This window comes from Lissotriton vulgaris, chromosome 1_1, assembly GCF_964263255.1.
Source record: "Lissotriton vulgaris chromosome 1_1, aLisVul1.2, whole genome shotgun sequence".
Lineage (NCBI taxonomy): Eukaryota > Metazoa > Chordata > Amphibia > Caudata > Salamandridae > Lissotriton > Lissotriton vulgaris.
This window is the reverse complement of record NC_141685.1, coordinates 2144646782-2144662308: the sequence shown is the minus strand read 5'-3', so window position 1 is coordinate 2144662308 and position 15527 is coordinate 2144646782. Positions and strand designations below refer to the sequence as shown.

General features: G+C 45.3%; 1 protein-coding gene across 1 annotated transcript in view; it reads right to left on the bottom strand.

The window, feature by feature from the left end:
• The window catches only part of LOC147751738 (patatin-like phospholipase domain-containing protein 2), a 223660-nt gene extending 208470 nt beyond the window's left edge, over nt 1-15190 (bottom strand). The window contains exon 1 of the mRNA XM_086934023.1: nt 14764-15190. Within this exon, the coding sequence (XP_086790149.1) occupies nt 14764-14950 (187 nt within the window). The 5' untranslated portion in view covers nt 14951-15190. The remainder of the gene's footprint in view (nt 1-14763) is intronic.
• Between the last annotated feature and the right edge of the window lie 337 nt (nt 15191-15527).

The following is a 15527-nucleotide window of genomic DNA, read 5'->3' as shown; positions in this document are numbered from 1 at the left end:
GGGGTGAGATAGTGGAGTCTCCATACTCAAACTACTCCAGAGGAGTAGCTATTTTAATTCGTAGGGGGTTGCAATGGAAAACACACGCTACGATCCTCGACAAGGAAGGGAGATACATAATAATTCAGGGGGTGTTGTTCAACACTCCAGTGGCAATAGTTAACACATATGGTCCTAATATAGACAGCCCTTTCTTTTTTCAGCACATTTGGCATAAGATCCAGTCGCTAGGGCAGGTGGCGGTATTATGGGGTGGGGATTTCAATTTGGCTTTATCCCCTACGGCTGACAAGCAGGTTGCGGCTCGCGAGCACCATCCTAAGGCTGCTGCAGTCCTACGAGATATTGTGGAGGAGGGACACTTGGTTGACACGTGGAGAGCTTTACATCCATTAGCAAGAGAAGGCACATGTGTGACGGCACATAGGAACGCCTGGTCACAACTGGATTATTGGTTGCTTTCGAAAGACTTGTATGCCCTAATTGAGGAGGCCTCACACCTTCCACGTACATTCTAAGACCATGCACCTACTCAGATAAAGTTACAAATCCCCCCACAATATGTGCAGCCATTTAGTTGGAGATTCCCCTCACATGCGCTGCTTGATCAGGTCTTCCGTGAAGTTCTCAGGGAGAAACTAATGGAATACTTCTAGACGAATGAGGGATTGGTAGAGTCACCGGGGACGCTTTGGGAGGCATTTATGGTGGTGGCAAGAGGTAACTGTATGGCCCTGAAGGTGGGAGTCCTTACAGCTATTCAAAATACGTTAACATTGGAACGGGACATAGCTGCTTTGGAAGCGGAGTATAGAGAACGCCCTTCCCCAGCTATACAGGCCACATTACGTGCTAAATTGACAGAATTCCAGGAAGAGGCCGAAAGGGAAACAGTTTACATACACAAACACGCACAGGCTAGAAGATATGGAGTAGGAGATAGGGCTGGAAAACACTGGCTGGTTTACTGCGCGTACCGAGAGGGGCAGACTACATAACTGAACTTCAGACAGAAGCAGGGGTGATAGTGAGGGTACCGCAAGACATACTTAGGACCATGACTGACTTTTATCGGTCACTTTATACCTCCCACACCAACCCAACTCACTCAGATATCACAGATTACATGGACACTATAGCGTTAGCATGGTTTAACGATGGGACTAGAGAATACATGGAGCTTCCCATTACGGTGGAAGATATCATACACATGATTTCTGGAATGCCGGCTGATAAAGCCCCTGGTGCGGACGGGCTCACTGCGGCCTTCTATAAAGAATATGTGGGCATTGTGGCACCCGGGTTGTTTCAGGTATACCTGGAGGCAGTGGAAATTGGTTCGCTTCCTCCCACTTTACGAGAAGCGATGATAATTACCCTCTTGAAGCCCGACAAGGACCATACCAAGCCTGATTCCTATCGCCCTCTCTCGTTAATTAATTTGGACGCCAAAATCTATGCTAAATTAATAGCTGATAGGGTAAAACCCATGCTCCCGCAAATGGCACTTTCCGACCAATCCGGATTTATACCGGGCAGATCTACATCTCACAATCTTCGGGTGTTATTTGGGCTTCTCCTCTATCTGGCCCTAAAGCAGGGGGTAGCGGCGCTTTTAGATGCAACAAAAGCATTTGACTCTCTGGAGTGGAAATTTTTGTTTGTCCTCCTGGCTAGAATGGGGTTCAGTCCTTTTTTCATAAAACAGATCAAGTTATATACACCAGTCCAAAAGCTAGGGTAAATGTGAACGGTCAAATGTCGGACACATTTGCTATTACGAGAGGTATGAGGCAGGGTTGCCCGCTCTCAGCACTGTTGTTCGCAATAGCTACAGAGCCATTGGCTGCAAGGCTACGGCAACACCATACGCAACGTAGTATTGGCTTCACTTCTAAAGGGCTGCTGATATCAATGTATGCGGACGACATGACAATTTACCTGACCAACCCCAAAGAAAATGTTGACGTAGTCATGAGGGAATTCATCAGATATGGCGGACTAGAGGGAATACAAATTAATTGGTCCAAATCGGTATTGCTTCCACTCACTGATGACACCGAGAGGTGGGAGTATGAATTCCCTATCCAGTGGATGAGTGGGAATGTGAAATATTTAGGTACATGGATCAGTAGTTCCATCCAGGAAATATGGTTAGCAAGTTATGGGAGAGTGATTGACTGGTTTGAGGACAAGATTCAGCGGTGGAAAAGCTTGCCCTTCTCTCTGACAGGGCAGATGGCCATTACGAAAATGGTTATTCTTCCGAAATTGTTGTATTTGTTAATATCCCCCTGCCATTAAACACTCACTTCTTCAGAAGGCTCAGGACTGCGGTACTGGAGTTGGTGGGGCGGCGGGGGGGGGGGGGGGGCGTCAACCCCGTGTCCCTTGGAAACTTCTGACTCTTCCGTTCTCACAGGGGGGCCTGGGAGCTCCTGACTGAACTTTATGCGTACAGTGCGCAAGCCCAATATTTACATTATTGGCAACACCCTACTCCTTACAAACCGCATGTCGCTATTGAATTAGATATTGTTGCACCCACTCCACTCCACTCTCTACACTGGTATGCCGCAGTGCAGTAAGACAATACTTTTCTACCCCACCACTTTCAAATGTCACCAGCCACCACTGGTTATACAGGGTGGTGGTGTGCTCCATGTATCTCACAGGGGAAGTGGAATGATGAACGGATGTATGGGAGTCAAGGTCTGAGGTAGAGTGATGGCAGGGGCAATGTAACGGGCCAATAAAACCAAATTAATCTCCGAGTTTGATGTAATAATAAATCTTTATTTTCCAAAAAGCAAGTGTGGTCCACTCGTTCAGAATATGGAAGCTTACAAATCTATAGGAAATTTGGATTGCTTTTGGTTCAAACAAAAGAGTGCAATTATATAAAGTAATGTGTTATGTCTAGAATATTGGGAAAGAAACTCAATGCTTGCTGTTATAATAGACAGACAGGCGTCAGAAGACCTTCACGAAAATCTGCATGGTTCTGACATGGAGTTCTCACACGAGATCACAACTATGCAGAAACCTTCTTGGTGTATGCTGTATTTAAACAGAAAATTGTGCAGTCCCATTGCTTTTCAATGCCCTTATCTGACCTATTCTGCCACACACCTGCCCAGTGTGGAATGGTTGCCAGGAATAGTACAGAAAATCTGTGAGAAAAGTTCAAAAAAAGGATAGTAATAGGTAATTCCTTGCTTTACAATAACGACTCTTCAAGAGAGCCGGTTGATGAGATGGTAGACAAATATTCCCTAAAGCACACACAAAATCCCCTTATCAAGTAAGCCCGGCAGAGGTTCTGATGTTCCCACTTCCAAATTAAGGCCAGATTCTTAAGGCCAACCACAACCTAAAGATGAGGCCACCCACCTCACCCGGACCCGAACAGTACCTACACGCAGGGATGTTAAAGCCACTTCATGAGTGAAAAAGAATCTTTGCGCCAACTTCCTAACCATCTACAATGATTGTGTAACCTGTTCATAACCCGTTTCCAACTGCACAGTGTTTCCAGAGCCCACAAAGTACATACACAAATATATGCTAAAGAATATGCAAGAGGTCTCGAATGCTTGATCTTAAAAGGCTACATATACAGCTTGGAAAAAAGTGCGCACTCATATTGAACAGAAAGTGAAGTAAAAACGTGAGATGTAAAATAGGATTACATCGCTGACATGGAAAACCATAAGGGTTTTCACATTCATTGTTGAGAATTAAAGCAGAGTTTTTGCCAGTAAATGTAGAGACATTAATATATATAGCCCGATAGAGATGGTTTTAATTACTTCTAGGACTGAGACGCTACAGAACCCGACCCACTGAATGATCTCAGGTATTACATGCTGCATGTTACAATTCTAGCAAAAGATTTGCATGTGTGACAACGTAAATGGCTGACCTCCCCAGATCTACTCAATGGTAACCTAGTTATTGGCTTGGACGGAATCATGGCCAATGTAATTAAGGGCATGGCTTAAAAACACACAAGCTAAAAATCTGTGCTTAGCATTGTTTGCCGCCCGACTTGTATTTTGCTGTTTCTGTCATTGCATTCAGATCAGTGCTTTAAATGGGCTGGTACTCACCGGTACTAAGTACCGGCACTTCTGAATGTTCTGTCCTTGAGTACCGGAACTTCTCCTTGGCCAAACAGAATACCGGTACTCACCGGGCAGCAACGCAGAAAGGTAATGGGTATGTGCTAAAAGAAGAGCAACACTGCTGTCATCGAGTCGACCTATTTTTGTGCAGCACTCTGATAATCGAGCGGTAACTTGCACTGTGCTAATTCGGCAGCAGACCCAAGTGTGCAACGCCCATTGGGATCAAAAGGCTTCATGCCCCCCCTTCGTCTGTCGCTTCCAGGGCACACACACAGCCGCACCAGAGTACTTCACAGGTCAGGTTTCAGGTTCAGGTTTTAAAGTCTTTATTTCGATTAAAAAAATCATAAAAGACAAATAGTAACAGACATTAATTGACGATAAATACATATTCATTAACCATAAAATAAGCATTAAACAATGTAAAGACAGTCCTGAAACAAGTTTTCCTTGTAGGGAGAAAGGTTTACAAATAAATTCCAAGCAGTAATTTGTAGGGAAAGAAAAAAGGGACAATGCGATTAAAAAATATAGATTAGATCAAAGGCAATCGGTATCAGGAGCAGATAAACAAACTTACAAAAAGAATGCTCGAACCATCAGTACGTTAAAACAATCCAAGGTTGGACTATTGTTTTGCCCTGAGTATCCAGGCCCAGCCCAGGTATTTGGCCATGCACACTGTAATAATTTCTAATGTATTAGTTTTTATTACATGAATGGCCTCTTCAGATTTTCTAATAGGCAGGCGCTGAAACAGTGGTTTTAACCATTTGGCCCTTGGTGCCTGATATCTAGGACAAGCAAACAGAAAATGACCCACAGTTTCCTTGTGGCCTGGGCACCATTTGCAATGATCCGTGGTGCTTGATGGCCAATTTTTCGTAAAGGTGTTCAGTGGCAATGTTCCCACCCGGAACTGGTGATAAAGTTTCCTGTCTAAGGATTTGGAAACTGTATCCCAATATTGTTCACGGGATGGGTCCAACTTAAAGGAAAGGAACCTACCCGTGAGATTAGTAGAGCTGGAGGCATTGATTCTATTCCGACGGAGCGTAGCCCAATACAATTCTTTAAGTGCCTGTTTAGTTGGAAAGATACTGGTGGCAGGGGATATCCAGAGCTGCTCTAAACCCATGTACATCAGGATGGATTTTACCATTTGGAACCAGGGGATTTTCCCCGATCCCCTGATTGACCTAACTTCTGCTACCCCGTTTGCAAATAAGGTAAGGTCAGGGGAGGTCTATAGGCGCCTCCAGAAGGCAACCAGTCTAAATCTGGCCATCTCATTAATCGGAGGACATCCCAAATCCAGGCAAAGGGGAATGGAAGGGGACGACTGTGGCAGACCTGCCAAATTTCGGAGAAATTTACACTGTATTTTAAACAGACCCGTAAGATCCATATGGCCCCACAGATCTGCACCATATAAAATCGCTGGGTTGATTTTTGCATCATAGATTTTGAGTGCTGGGGTAACCCGCTTGGTGATAGATTTTCTTTGCTCACTAAGGAGGCAGCCAGTGAGTCGGGCGAGCTTGAGATGTTGAGCACCAACTTGGGCTTTCCATTTCAAGCGACTATCTAACGTGACCCCCAGATAAATCATATTCTCTACTTGGTCCAATTTGACACCACCCATACTAACTGAACTCCGGACAGGGCAGTTCTTTGTTAACACCATAAATTTGGTTTTTCCCACGTTCACTTTGAGGTCGCTGATGGCACAGAACTCCTCAAAGCGGTCCAAAGCCCGCTGTAATCCGCTACGTGTTCTGGAGAGGAGTAAAGTGTCATCAGCAAAGATGAGCATTGGGAAACGCTGTCCTGCCAGCATTGGGGCATCTGTCGGGGTCGATTCGAAGAATTTGACCACTTGGTCGATGAACAATAAGAAAAGGGTGGGTGCCAGTACGCACCCCTGGCGGACACCTCGGGTGACTGGGAAGGGTTCTGTCACTTGGCCCTGTCCTCCCCATCTTACCCTCGCAAAATTCTCCTCATGCAGTTTGGTTATCAAATCAAGCAGTTCCACGGGCATTCCCAAACTCCTCAAGACTCCCCACAGTTTATCCCTCGGGACTAGATCGAAGGCGGACTTCAGATCAATGAACGCTGCGAAGATGGTACCGCCGCCAAGCTGAACCACCTTCCAGTAGATCAGACAAAATCTGAACACCTGGTCGATGGTGCTTGTTCCCGATCTGAAGCCCGCCTGCATTGGAGATAGAATGTCCTCCATTTCGATCCAGCCTTGGACCCTACCCAGAACCATGCGAGCAATGAGTTTTTGCATGGAGTCAATAAGACTAATCGGGCGGTAATTACCTGGGTCTGACCTACTGCCCTTTTTATAAATCGGTAAAATCTCCGCCCCCTTCCATGATTTGGGTATTCTTGCACCTGCAGCTATGGAATTTGCCACCTTGGTAATATATGGTGTCCACAGAGCGGGGTTGGCTTTGAACAAATCGGCGGGTATAAGATCCATGCCCGGCGCTTTCCCTCGCATGGTGAGATTTAGTGCCAGCTCGACCTCACCTTCTGTGAAAATGATGGTCTCGCTTTGGATAGAAGGATGGGATGCCATTCCCAAAGTACTGGGTAGCATGGGATTCACAGCACAGAACTGGGTTGAATAAAAAGTCACCCACTCAGTGGGGGGCACATGGTTTGCGGGAATACGTGCGTCCGGATCCTTCCCCCACTTAACTATTTCCCAGAATTTAATGGGGTTATTGGATGTGGAACCTTCCAGTAGGTCTAACCAGTACTTGTCCTCCCACTCCAGTTTGGCTTCCCCCTGTATTTTCCTATAGGTTAATCTAGCCGCTTTCACTGTACCCATATTCCGAGACTTAACAGCTTTAATCAAGTCAGTGTGGGCTTCCCTACATTTTTTATTATACCATTTCTGGGGACGAATAGGTGCTTTAATGTTTCCCTGCCGGCGGGGTTGCGAGAGCAGAGATTTTAAATCGTCGAAACAACGATTATGAAGGTTTATAATAAGATTAGCTGTTTCGGGGTTATCCCCCAACTGGGCGTGGATCAGCATTTCGTTATATATATTGTTAACCACGCTAATAACCTTATTCCTCAATGTTTCGTCCTCCTCAATTTTTGACCATTTTAACCTCTTCCTATCGTTTGTAAGATAAGTGTCCCCTGTCTGTGAGATACCGGGTTCCACTAGTCTCACAAGTCCTGGCAACTTTAGTTGCAAGGTCAAAGGGTTATGGTCACTTTCTGGACGGGAAGATACCTCCATATCCACCAACAGGGGCCAATCTCCTACTTTCAACAGGATATAATCAATGCGGCTTCTTCTTAACCCATTATCAAATGTGCAGTTGGCTTCCTGGTCTGATTTTGTTCGACCATTACAGGCCCGAAAGCCGCTATTTAAACAGAAGGCCATCCAGTTCACCGCTGCCTCTGTTGCGGGTACCGGTTTAACGGACAGCAGATCGGGTATACCCCATACTGCGTCCTCCGCAGAACCCCAACTGTCCCCTGGGTCAAGTAAAGGTTCGAAGCAGCAATTTAAGTCTCCAGCAGGAAGAATAACATTATTGCTATCTAAGGCTGCCAGATTGGGATCCAAAACCTCCAACAAGGGTGGGGAACGGCCACCCGGCAATCCTCGTGCATATATGTTGATCAGGATCAGGTCCCGATAGCCAGTCTTACTCAACTTAACAATAAGGAGGTCCGGGTTTTGAACACTTATTTCTGTAGTGTGATATCCCAAGGATTGTTTCACCCAAATCAATAGGCCCCCTGAGGCTTGCCCTTTGGCATTTCTAATAGCGCTTCGAGTGGCAGCTTTAAAGAAATTTACATAACCCTGCCTAAATATTGGATCAACTGCCCAGGTTTCCTGGAGTAGGATGATATCGAATTTGTCCATTAACTCCAGCCAATCTTCAGAATGGATACGACCTTTAACCCCAGCAATATTCCAGGACACAAGGGCAAGTGTTTCTGATGTGGGTACCACAGTAGGGGCCACCACATCTGAAACTGCAGACTTGTCCTGTCCAACCCTAACATCCCACCCATTTTCAGTTCTCCCAACGATGTTCTGATTATTCCCAGTCAACATGGGGGTTCCCCCTTCCCTCAAAGATGGTGTGTCCATCCCTGTTGGTACTGGGACCCCCCTTACACTCTTCTGCCATAATTGTGAACTGTGGGGACTCCTGACCCTGCCTCTGCCTCTCTACCCCAAGGTCAGGATTTTCTACGGATTCAGGTAGATAAGAAGGTGTTTGAAGTCAATCAATGGCCTCGAGATCAGACAAGGGGCCAAAGTGATTGAAAAGGGGTGGGAATTGCGGTAATTGGGGTGTCCTTATCATAGGGTAACTCCTAATGATGGGCCGTCCCTGTTTAGGGGCCTTCAGAGTATAAGCCTGTCTGTGTGGGTAAAAGTATGATAAGTCCAGGGTCTGGACATCCCCCTGCCTGGCAAACCTAGCTTCTCTGCAAATTGTATCCACCACCCAGGGGTCCCTGAACGATACTAAAATGCAGTCACCCTCCAGATCTTTGGTGCCCTGGCCCACCCAGTCAACCCTTCTTACAAATAAAATTTCTGTTGGCGAGGAAGGAGGTAGGGGTCTGTTTTTATTCAGCCAGAAAATCACCTTATTGCGCAGGTCACCATGAGTCTCCCTTTTGCCAGATTGAAGGGGGGCCACACAGGTCAATACCATTGTGTATGGTGTAGCCTCTATAGGGATGTCAATCCGGGGTGTTGTATGCCTGGGGTGTTTTTCTACCATAGGTTTTAAGGTACTATGATGGTTAACTGGGGGCCCATGGGAAGGAAGCCTATGGGTGACTGTGCTAGATTTTGCCAAAGAGGGTGGTTTGGTAGTATGGCGTCTAGCTGGGGTTGATCTATCCGGTTTATTCATGGGCTTCGTCAAATGGGTACGTTGAGAAGAGGCCTCAGATACCTTGCTTGGAATGTTTTTAGAATCACCACCCCTCTTTGGTCTATCGGTTACTGGCCCTGGGGGTTTGTGATTACTGGAATTACTAATAAGAGTATTTGGAATATTTGATGTTTTTGGGGCCAGATGTGAGGATTTGACCCCCCCTGGGTTTATGCCAGGTATAGATGATAACAGGGCAGAATTCGTATTCACTACTGCCTCCAGTGAATCTATTTTTAAAGTCATTAATCTAGTCCGCTCCAAGACTGGTAATAAGAGGTTTTTCATCAAAGCCTCGATCTTTGCCAACAGGGATTCATCACTGCTTAGGCACGTTGGGCATGGGTTCGAGGAACCTAGGGAGATGAGGGAGGGGCATAAGACATTAGACAATGTACTAGGACATTGTATTTCGCTGGAGTGACCAGGTGCCAATGTAGGGTTGCCAGTAGTGTCTTTTAATTTAGGCATCTTGCGTTCTCTCCCTCCCTTGTGGCTTATGTCTTGCTTTCTCTTCCTCGAAACCTTGTCTATACCTAAAGAATCTATATGGGTTAGCTCATTAGAGACTGTTTTGGGTGAGTCAAGGGATGAGTCGGCAGGTTCCGAGCTATATTCGAAATTTAGACTATCCTGTGTTTCAGTTTCCCCAGTTGCTTCATGATCATCCAAAAGGTGTTCAGGATGAGGTGAAGTATGTACAGAAAGATCAACCCCCTCGCTATCCATGTGGACTATGGCATCCGTAGTGTCTGAGTGTATACAATTAAAAGCTGCATGTGCGTGTGCATGTGATACGGGGCTAGGAATCTTGGCCAACCTACCCAGCGAAGAGCGTTTTCCGCTGACTAGGTCAATGGAGAGTCGTTTTTCCACCATTGCTATTTCCTTTTCCAGGATACCCGTGGCACGTGTAATAAAAGCGTCCAATGGACCTGATACCACTCCTGTAGGTGTTTGAATTTGGACATTGCGTGTTTTACCAGATCTTAAAACCATGGTTTCTAATTAGCACCAACTACAGTAATCAGAACTAGGCACGCTATTTACACAGAATGGGGTAATAACTTAGTAGCCCTCACAGTCAGTACAATGTTTCTTATGTCCAATCAATCTCTGGGTCACAAGATCACCTACCTTACTTAAATCACAACTGTGCAGGGATTACTTCACAGGTCTTTAAAAGACTGTTTACTTGTTACTAAGGTTTGTTGTTCTTTCACCCCTTTTTAGAGCCACTGCATCTATACTCTGCTGATAGCTGGAAGAATCACCCCCCAATACCCCGAAGTGACGTGCTAGTACATCAGAGTATGCCAACACTTGTCTGGAGCAAGGTTGTAGGGAAGAGGTGGTGACACTGAGGCAGAGAGGATGGGAATCAAGGTTTTGTAATGCAAGACAAGCGAATGTAACCATTTCTAAAAACAAAAGTATTAAATGCAGTTGACTGTTGGAATGGGTTGTTGCAGTAGAAGACTGGATTCAGAGAGTAAAGGCAAATAAGCAAACAATGAAGCCCGTTCCTCCATTATCAAATGTTGACAATGGTAATCAGGTTCACTATTTTAACCCTTTCCCTGCTGCCGTCGGCAGCACTACCTCCCCAGTGCTGCAGTCGACCATTGGCCGACGGCATTACACCCGCGCACGAAAACGCCTGCACCGCGGCGGAATTACCGCTGCGGTTAACGGGTTAAATCAAAAATATTTTGAAAAGCTTCATTGTGCATAAGTGCGCGTGTGTCACTGTGCGTGATTTTGCATGCATTAGTTTAGTCTGCAGCGTTTAGCACAGGAAATGTATAGTTTCCACCCTGAAAAGCCTTGTATTACCACAGTCCGGCGTGAAGCGCATGTAAAAGGGTTCGCTTATAGCAAGTATTAGGCCACTCTTTCTCTCCCCAGTGCAGATATGCTTTTTTTCCAGCAGAGTCTCAAAACAACTGTATTTTGTTTTAAGAGACCATTTTCTCTAGGGTTAATGGAGTGGCTCTGGGAGAGGCAGAGGTGGGCAAACCAACAATCTAGGACAGCAAGTCAGAGTCGAATCAAGAGGTTAGAAGAGCCCTTACATAAATCGAGCCTTGAAAATATTACAATTGAAATAAAAAGTGTATTCTTAACATGTGGAAGCATTTTACCTTGGTACACAAGATTATATCATTGCTTTGAGAGGAGTTTATTAAAAGTGATAGTGAAGTTAGATAGAAACTTTTGAGCTCCCACCATGACCATAATGCCACTAGTGAACCAAAAAGCAAGTCAGTTATAAGATTTGACTGTACAGCATACATCCTGACCCTGTGTATTTGAATATACGATCATATGTGATAATGAAGAAAGAAAGAAGGCTTCTGCATCATCATGCAAATTTGCACACCAAGAAAATCTCAATCAAATTAAATATGTGCTATTGGACACGCCCCTTAGCACCACCCATAGCCCAGCCCCCAAACCCATCCCTAGTCCACAAATCAATTTGGTGAGTACCTGCACTTATGTTTTCCATTTTCAGCACGGATCCAGATATATCATACAACAAGTAGCATCATACCTACAAGAAGTCAGGACTATTGGCTTTGGCAATGGTTGTTAGTAGCATAAGATAAATAAGCAGCAACAATGGCTTGTATATAATATTGAAAAAAAGCTTCCACTACAAGCCCTGGTGTAACCAGGACGATGTTGCTGCTCCTGCGATTTAAAAAGAGAAGGTAAATGCCAAGAGAAAATGACTCTTTAAAGGGTTTCCCTTCCCCTACAACGCTCACCTGGCATGACATCATACCATAACTTCTCCACTAGTGAGAAGTGAGCTGTGTGAGCAGCGCACATAATTGTGCCTGCTGTCACTGCAGTCCGAGAAAAAAATTACCACCTGTGCCAGAGCACAAAACAGAGTCCAATTCAGACCCGTTTCGAGCCCCCTTTAAAAAACTGTCGGTGCTCAGCACCGGCGAGACCCGGCCTTTTACGTTTATTGTCTAGGCATCCCGCGCACTCGTTTGGCTATTTCTTCCTACAGCGTATGCATATGCGTCTGTCTCAAAGCCACCTACACACATTCACAAGGACTGGAGCAATGGAACGATCGCAAGAAAGCATTAATTCAAACGAAAGCAGCTGACACCTTCGGGAATGAGATCGAAGAGTCCTATCAATACAGCTTTCTACCCACCCCCATTGCTCGCAGAGTTCGTGACCAGCGGCAGGTCACTGACCGGTAGTAACCCTTTTCTCCAAATATCCAGGACCCGCCCACCCAGTCGCCTCACACCCCTGTCGCCCAATCACAGGCGTTTAAACTCTGACGACCTTCAGTGGCAGCACATTCTCAGAATTACACTGTGGTGAAGGTGGAGGAACCACCGCTGGTTGAGGGCACACGTAGAAGCACTAGCATATCTCAAAGCCACGTGCATCGGAAACGATCAAATCACAACAAACGAAATACAGCCGACGTATCAAGCGTGATTATACCAACTTTAATTGTGTTAGGAACGAACACAAAAGATGGCAATGCTTGACGAGAAATCAATTTAACAAAAAAGATGCCACACCGCTCTTCCGTGACTGTCACTGTGGTTCACTATCTGGAAACACATTACAACATTTGTGGTGAAATTAACAAGTGTTTCGCAAGTCACTTGCCTAACTGGCAGACAGTCTGGTGCCTTAGAACACCCGATTTCCAGATCGGAATACAATTTAAGCTTTCTTAGACCAAGAACCACCTTTATCTTGGAGAAGGTGAAATTTGTTTACCAGAAAGTGAAAACAAGGTTAAGAAATATAGTATCTTGTGAGGAATACGAGGTTTTAATTGAAAACTAATTTACCTTGTGCTAAAAGATAAGAGGGTTATCTATTGAGGAAGTGAAGAATACAGTTTCATACACCAGTTTAGCTGGTTTGTTTCCCATTGTATAGTTGGCAATATATTAACAATGTGTTTGACAACAAAATATATAACAAAAACATCTTTTGTAGAGAGATGTAAATATTCTGGGAACAGCTCAGAGATTTAAGCACTGTGTTGTCCAAGCCATGAAGTGGTCTAGTTAAACAGGATGAATTTTCCAATAGGTAAAGTCAGAATAAACCAATAACTAGGAATGTTTATACTGTATAGGTGGGCAGTATTGAAGATCAGACAGAAGAGGTGGCCATGGCAGGGAAAGTTAAGTCAGTTGGAGCTCCCTAGCATTTACCTGTTTAAAGAACCAGACTCAAATATGAATACTATATATATATATATATATATATATATATATATATATATATATATATATGTCAGCAAAGTTTGGTGATGGGCTAAATGATGTAGGAATTTAGGAAATAGCATATGCAGCCAATAGGAATGCATCAGCAAGAAGAGACGAGTTGTGTAACCATGATATAGGCAAAGAGGATACGCTTATTTTCCGATCGACAAGTAATACACAATGTAATGAATCCCATGACGTACAAAGATACACGTTAGGTAAGACGCTTGTTCAAGACTGGTCATTTTATTTGACTTGGGTCATTATACCGCTTCACTTGATTGATTCTCAGCACTACAGCGCTACATTATCTTGTGCATTTCTGCCCAGACGATGACCTTCAGTAATTGGGGTCGAAGCGCCATTCACAATTGAGAAGGCAAAATTGTGTTTACTTTGGCTTATTGCATGATTAGGTTTATGGTTTGTCTTTATGGTGTTCAATGTATTACGATCTTATTCAGAATTCTTAAATACATGTTGTCTTCCCTTTAATTTTGAAGTGCTTCACATGCGCAGTTCACAAGCATTTGTTCAGGAGCACTGTGGTGAACAAAGGATGGTCCAATCCATGTAGTTTCTTCCAAGTATATTTATTCAAGATAAGATGTTAAGTTGAGCCCCACCAGGAGCAGCCTTCCTGCTGCTCAGCCCATTCTCCCAACTGACACGCTCACTCATCCAACATTCCGTGGCATCATCCACACCAACATTACCCCAGTCAACTGGGTCTACGGATACACTTCTGGTTTTGTTTTGCTAAATTGTGTTGAAGGCATGATTATGGGGTTAATCCTTTGGATAAGTGAACTGGTGGTCATCCTCTCCGATTCAAGCACTGGTTTTTCAATAAACAAGGACAACGGTTGACAATAATAGAGCAGTGTGTGCCAATCATTGACCTCGCTACCACCGTTGAGTAGCAATTCATCTCAAGGTAGTTGGTATTCAACATCAAGGCAGGCCCTATCCACCTAAGCACAGTGTCAAGCCTACAGTGACATGATTGTAGGACTACTCTGGCCCTCATGCATGACACCCTATGCTGTCCATAAGGGTACACCCTAAACACACCACAACAATGCGGAGCATGCTGGCCTTTACATGGTCAAATACCTGGGTACCACACCAGTGTTATGAAGGGCTACCAATTAATACAAAACAATACACAGAGCGTTAATGCCAGAATGCTAGTGGTAATGCAGGCATCATACTAGCAAAGGTCCAGCGGTCCTACCATCCGGTAATGTAGGACTTGGACACTGGCAAAGCATTTATTTCATACAATGGAAAATCCCACTGGTATATTTGGAACCGACATTAGGACTGCATATACACATGGGTAAAGCAACACTTGCAGGGCGGTAAGGTAAGGCTCACACACAGTGTGCACAGTAAATTCCTGCTCGATCTTACCCAGGCATGCACCGCACGTCAGAGCAGCCGCGTTCAGAGCCCCGGCTGATGCCCCGTAGATGCGCGTGGCCCCAGAGATGAGGTGCGGGGCCCGCTCCTGCAGGCAGCTAGACACCCCGACGTGGTACACCCCGAGGAAGCCGCAGCCTGCGAAGGACAGGTTCCATTCGCGCTCCGACGTGAACATGGTCAGTCTGGGGTGGAGTGAGGTAAAAGAAAATGGGGCAGGTAGGGGAGAGATGGCAAGGTAAACTGTGACAGCAGCTAAGGCTCACTTGTTGCTCATTGTGGCAGAGGGCAGGCAGGCCAGCTGCGCTCTGGAAAATGAATGGACTCTAAGGAGCCAGCGCGCGCTGGCAGCCGGCTTCTTAAAGAGCAACCGGCTTCTCCTACCCTCCTCTCGCCCCGCCTCAGACGTGTAAGAGACACAAAAGCCACGCCTCCACCCTGAATGTTGACGGCGTCGCTTTGCATCAGCCAATCCCGCGTCCCCTCCAAAACTAAACACGCCACTTGTTGGCTAAATGACAGTTGTGTGACGTCACGCGGTAGCTAGGAAGGAGTTAACCGGATGGCTTGTGGGGCTATGTCATTCAGAGGACGCATATTTTGAAAGAGGTTCGGTTATCTCCTACCATAAATTTCAAGTGAACCTGGCTTTAGCTAGTTATACGGAAAGCGGTCTAAATCTTACTTTTCTTACCCCGGCCGTTCACTGAAATTTGAGCCTTCGGAGGAGCCTTACGCCAGTATTTGCAAGGCAC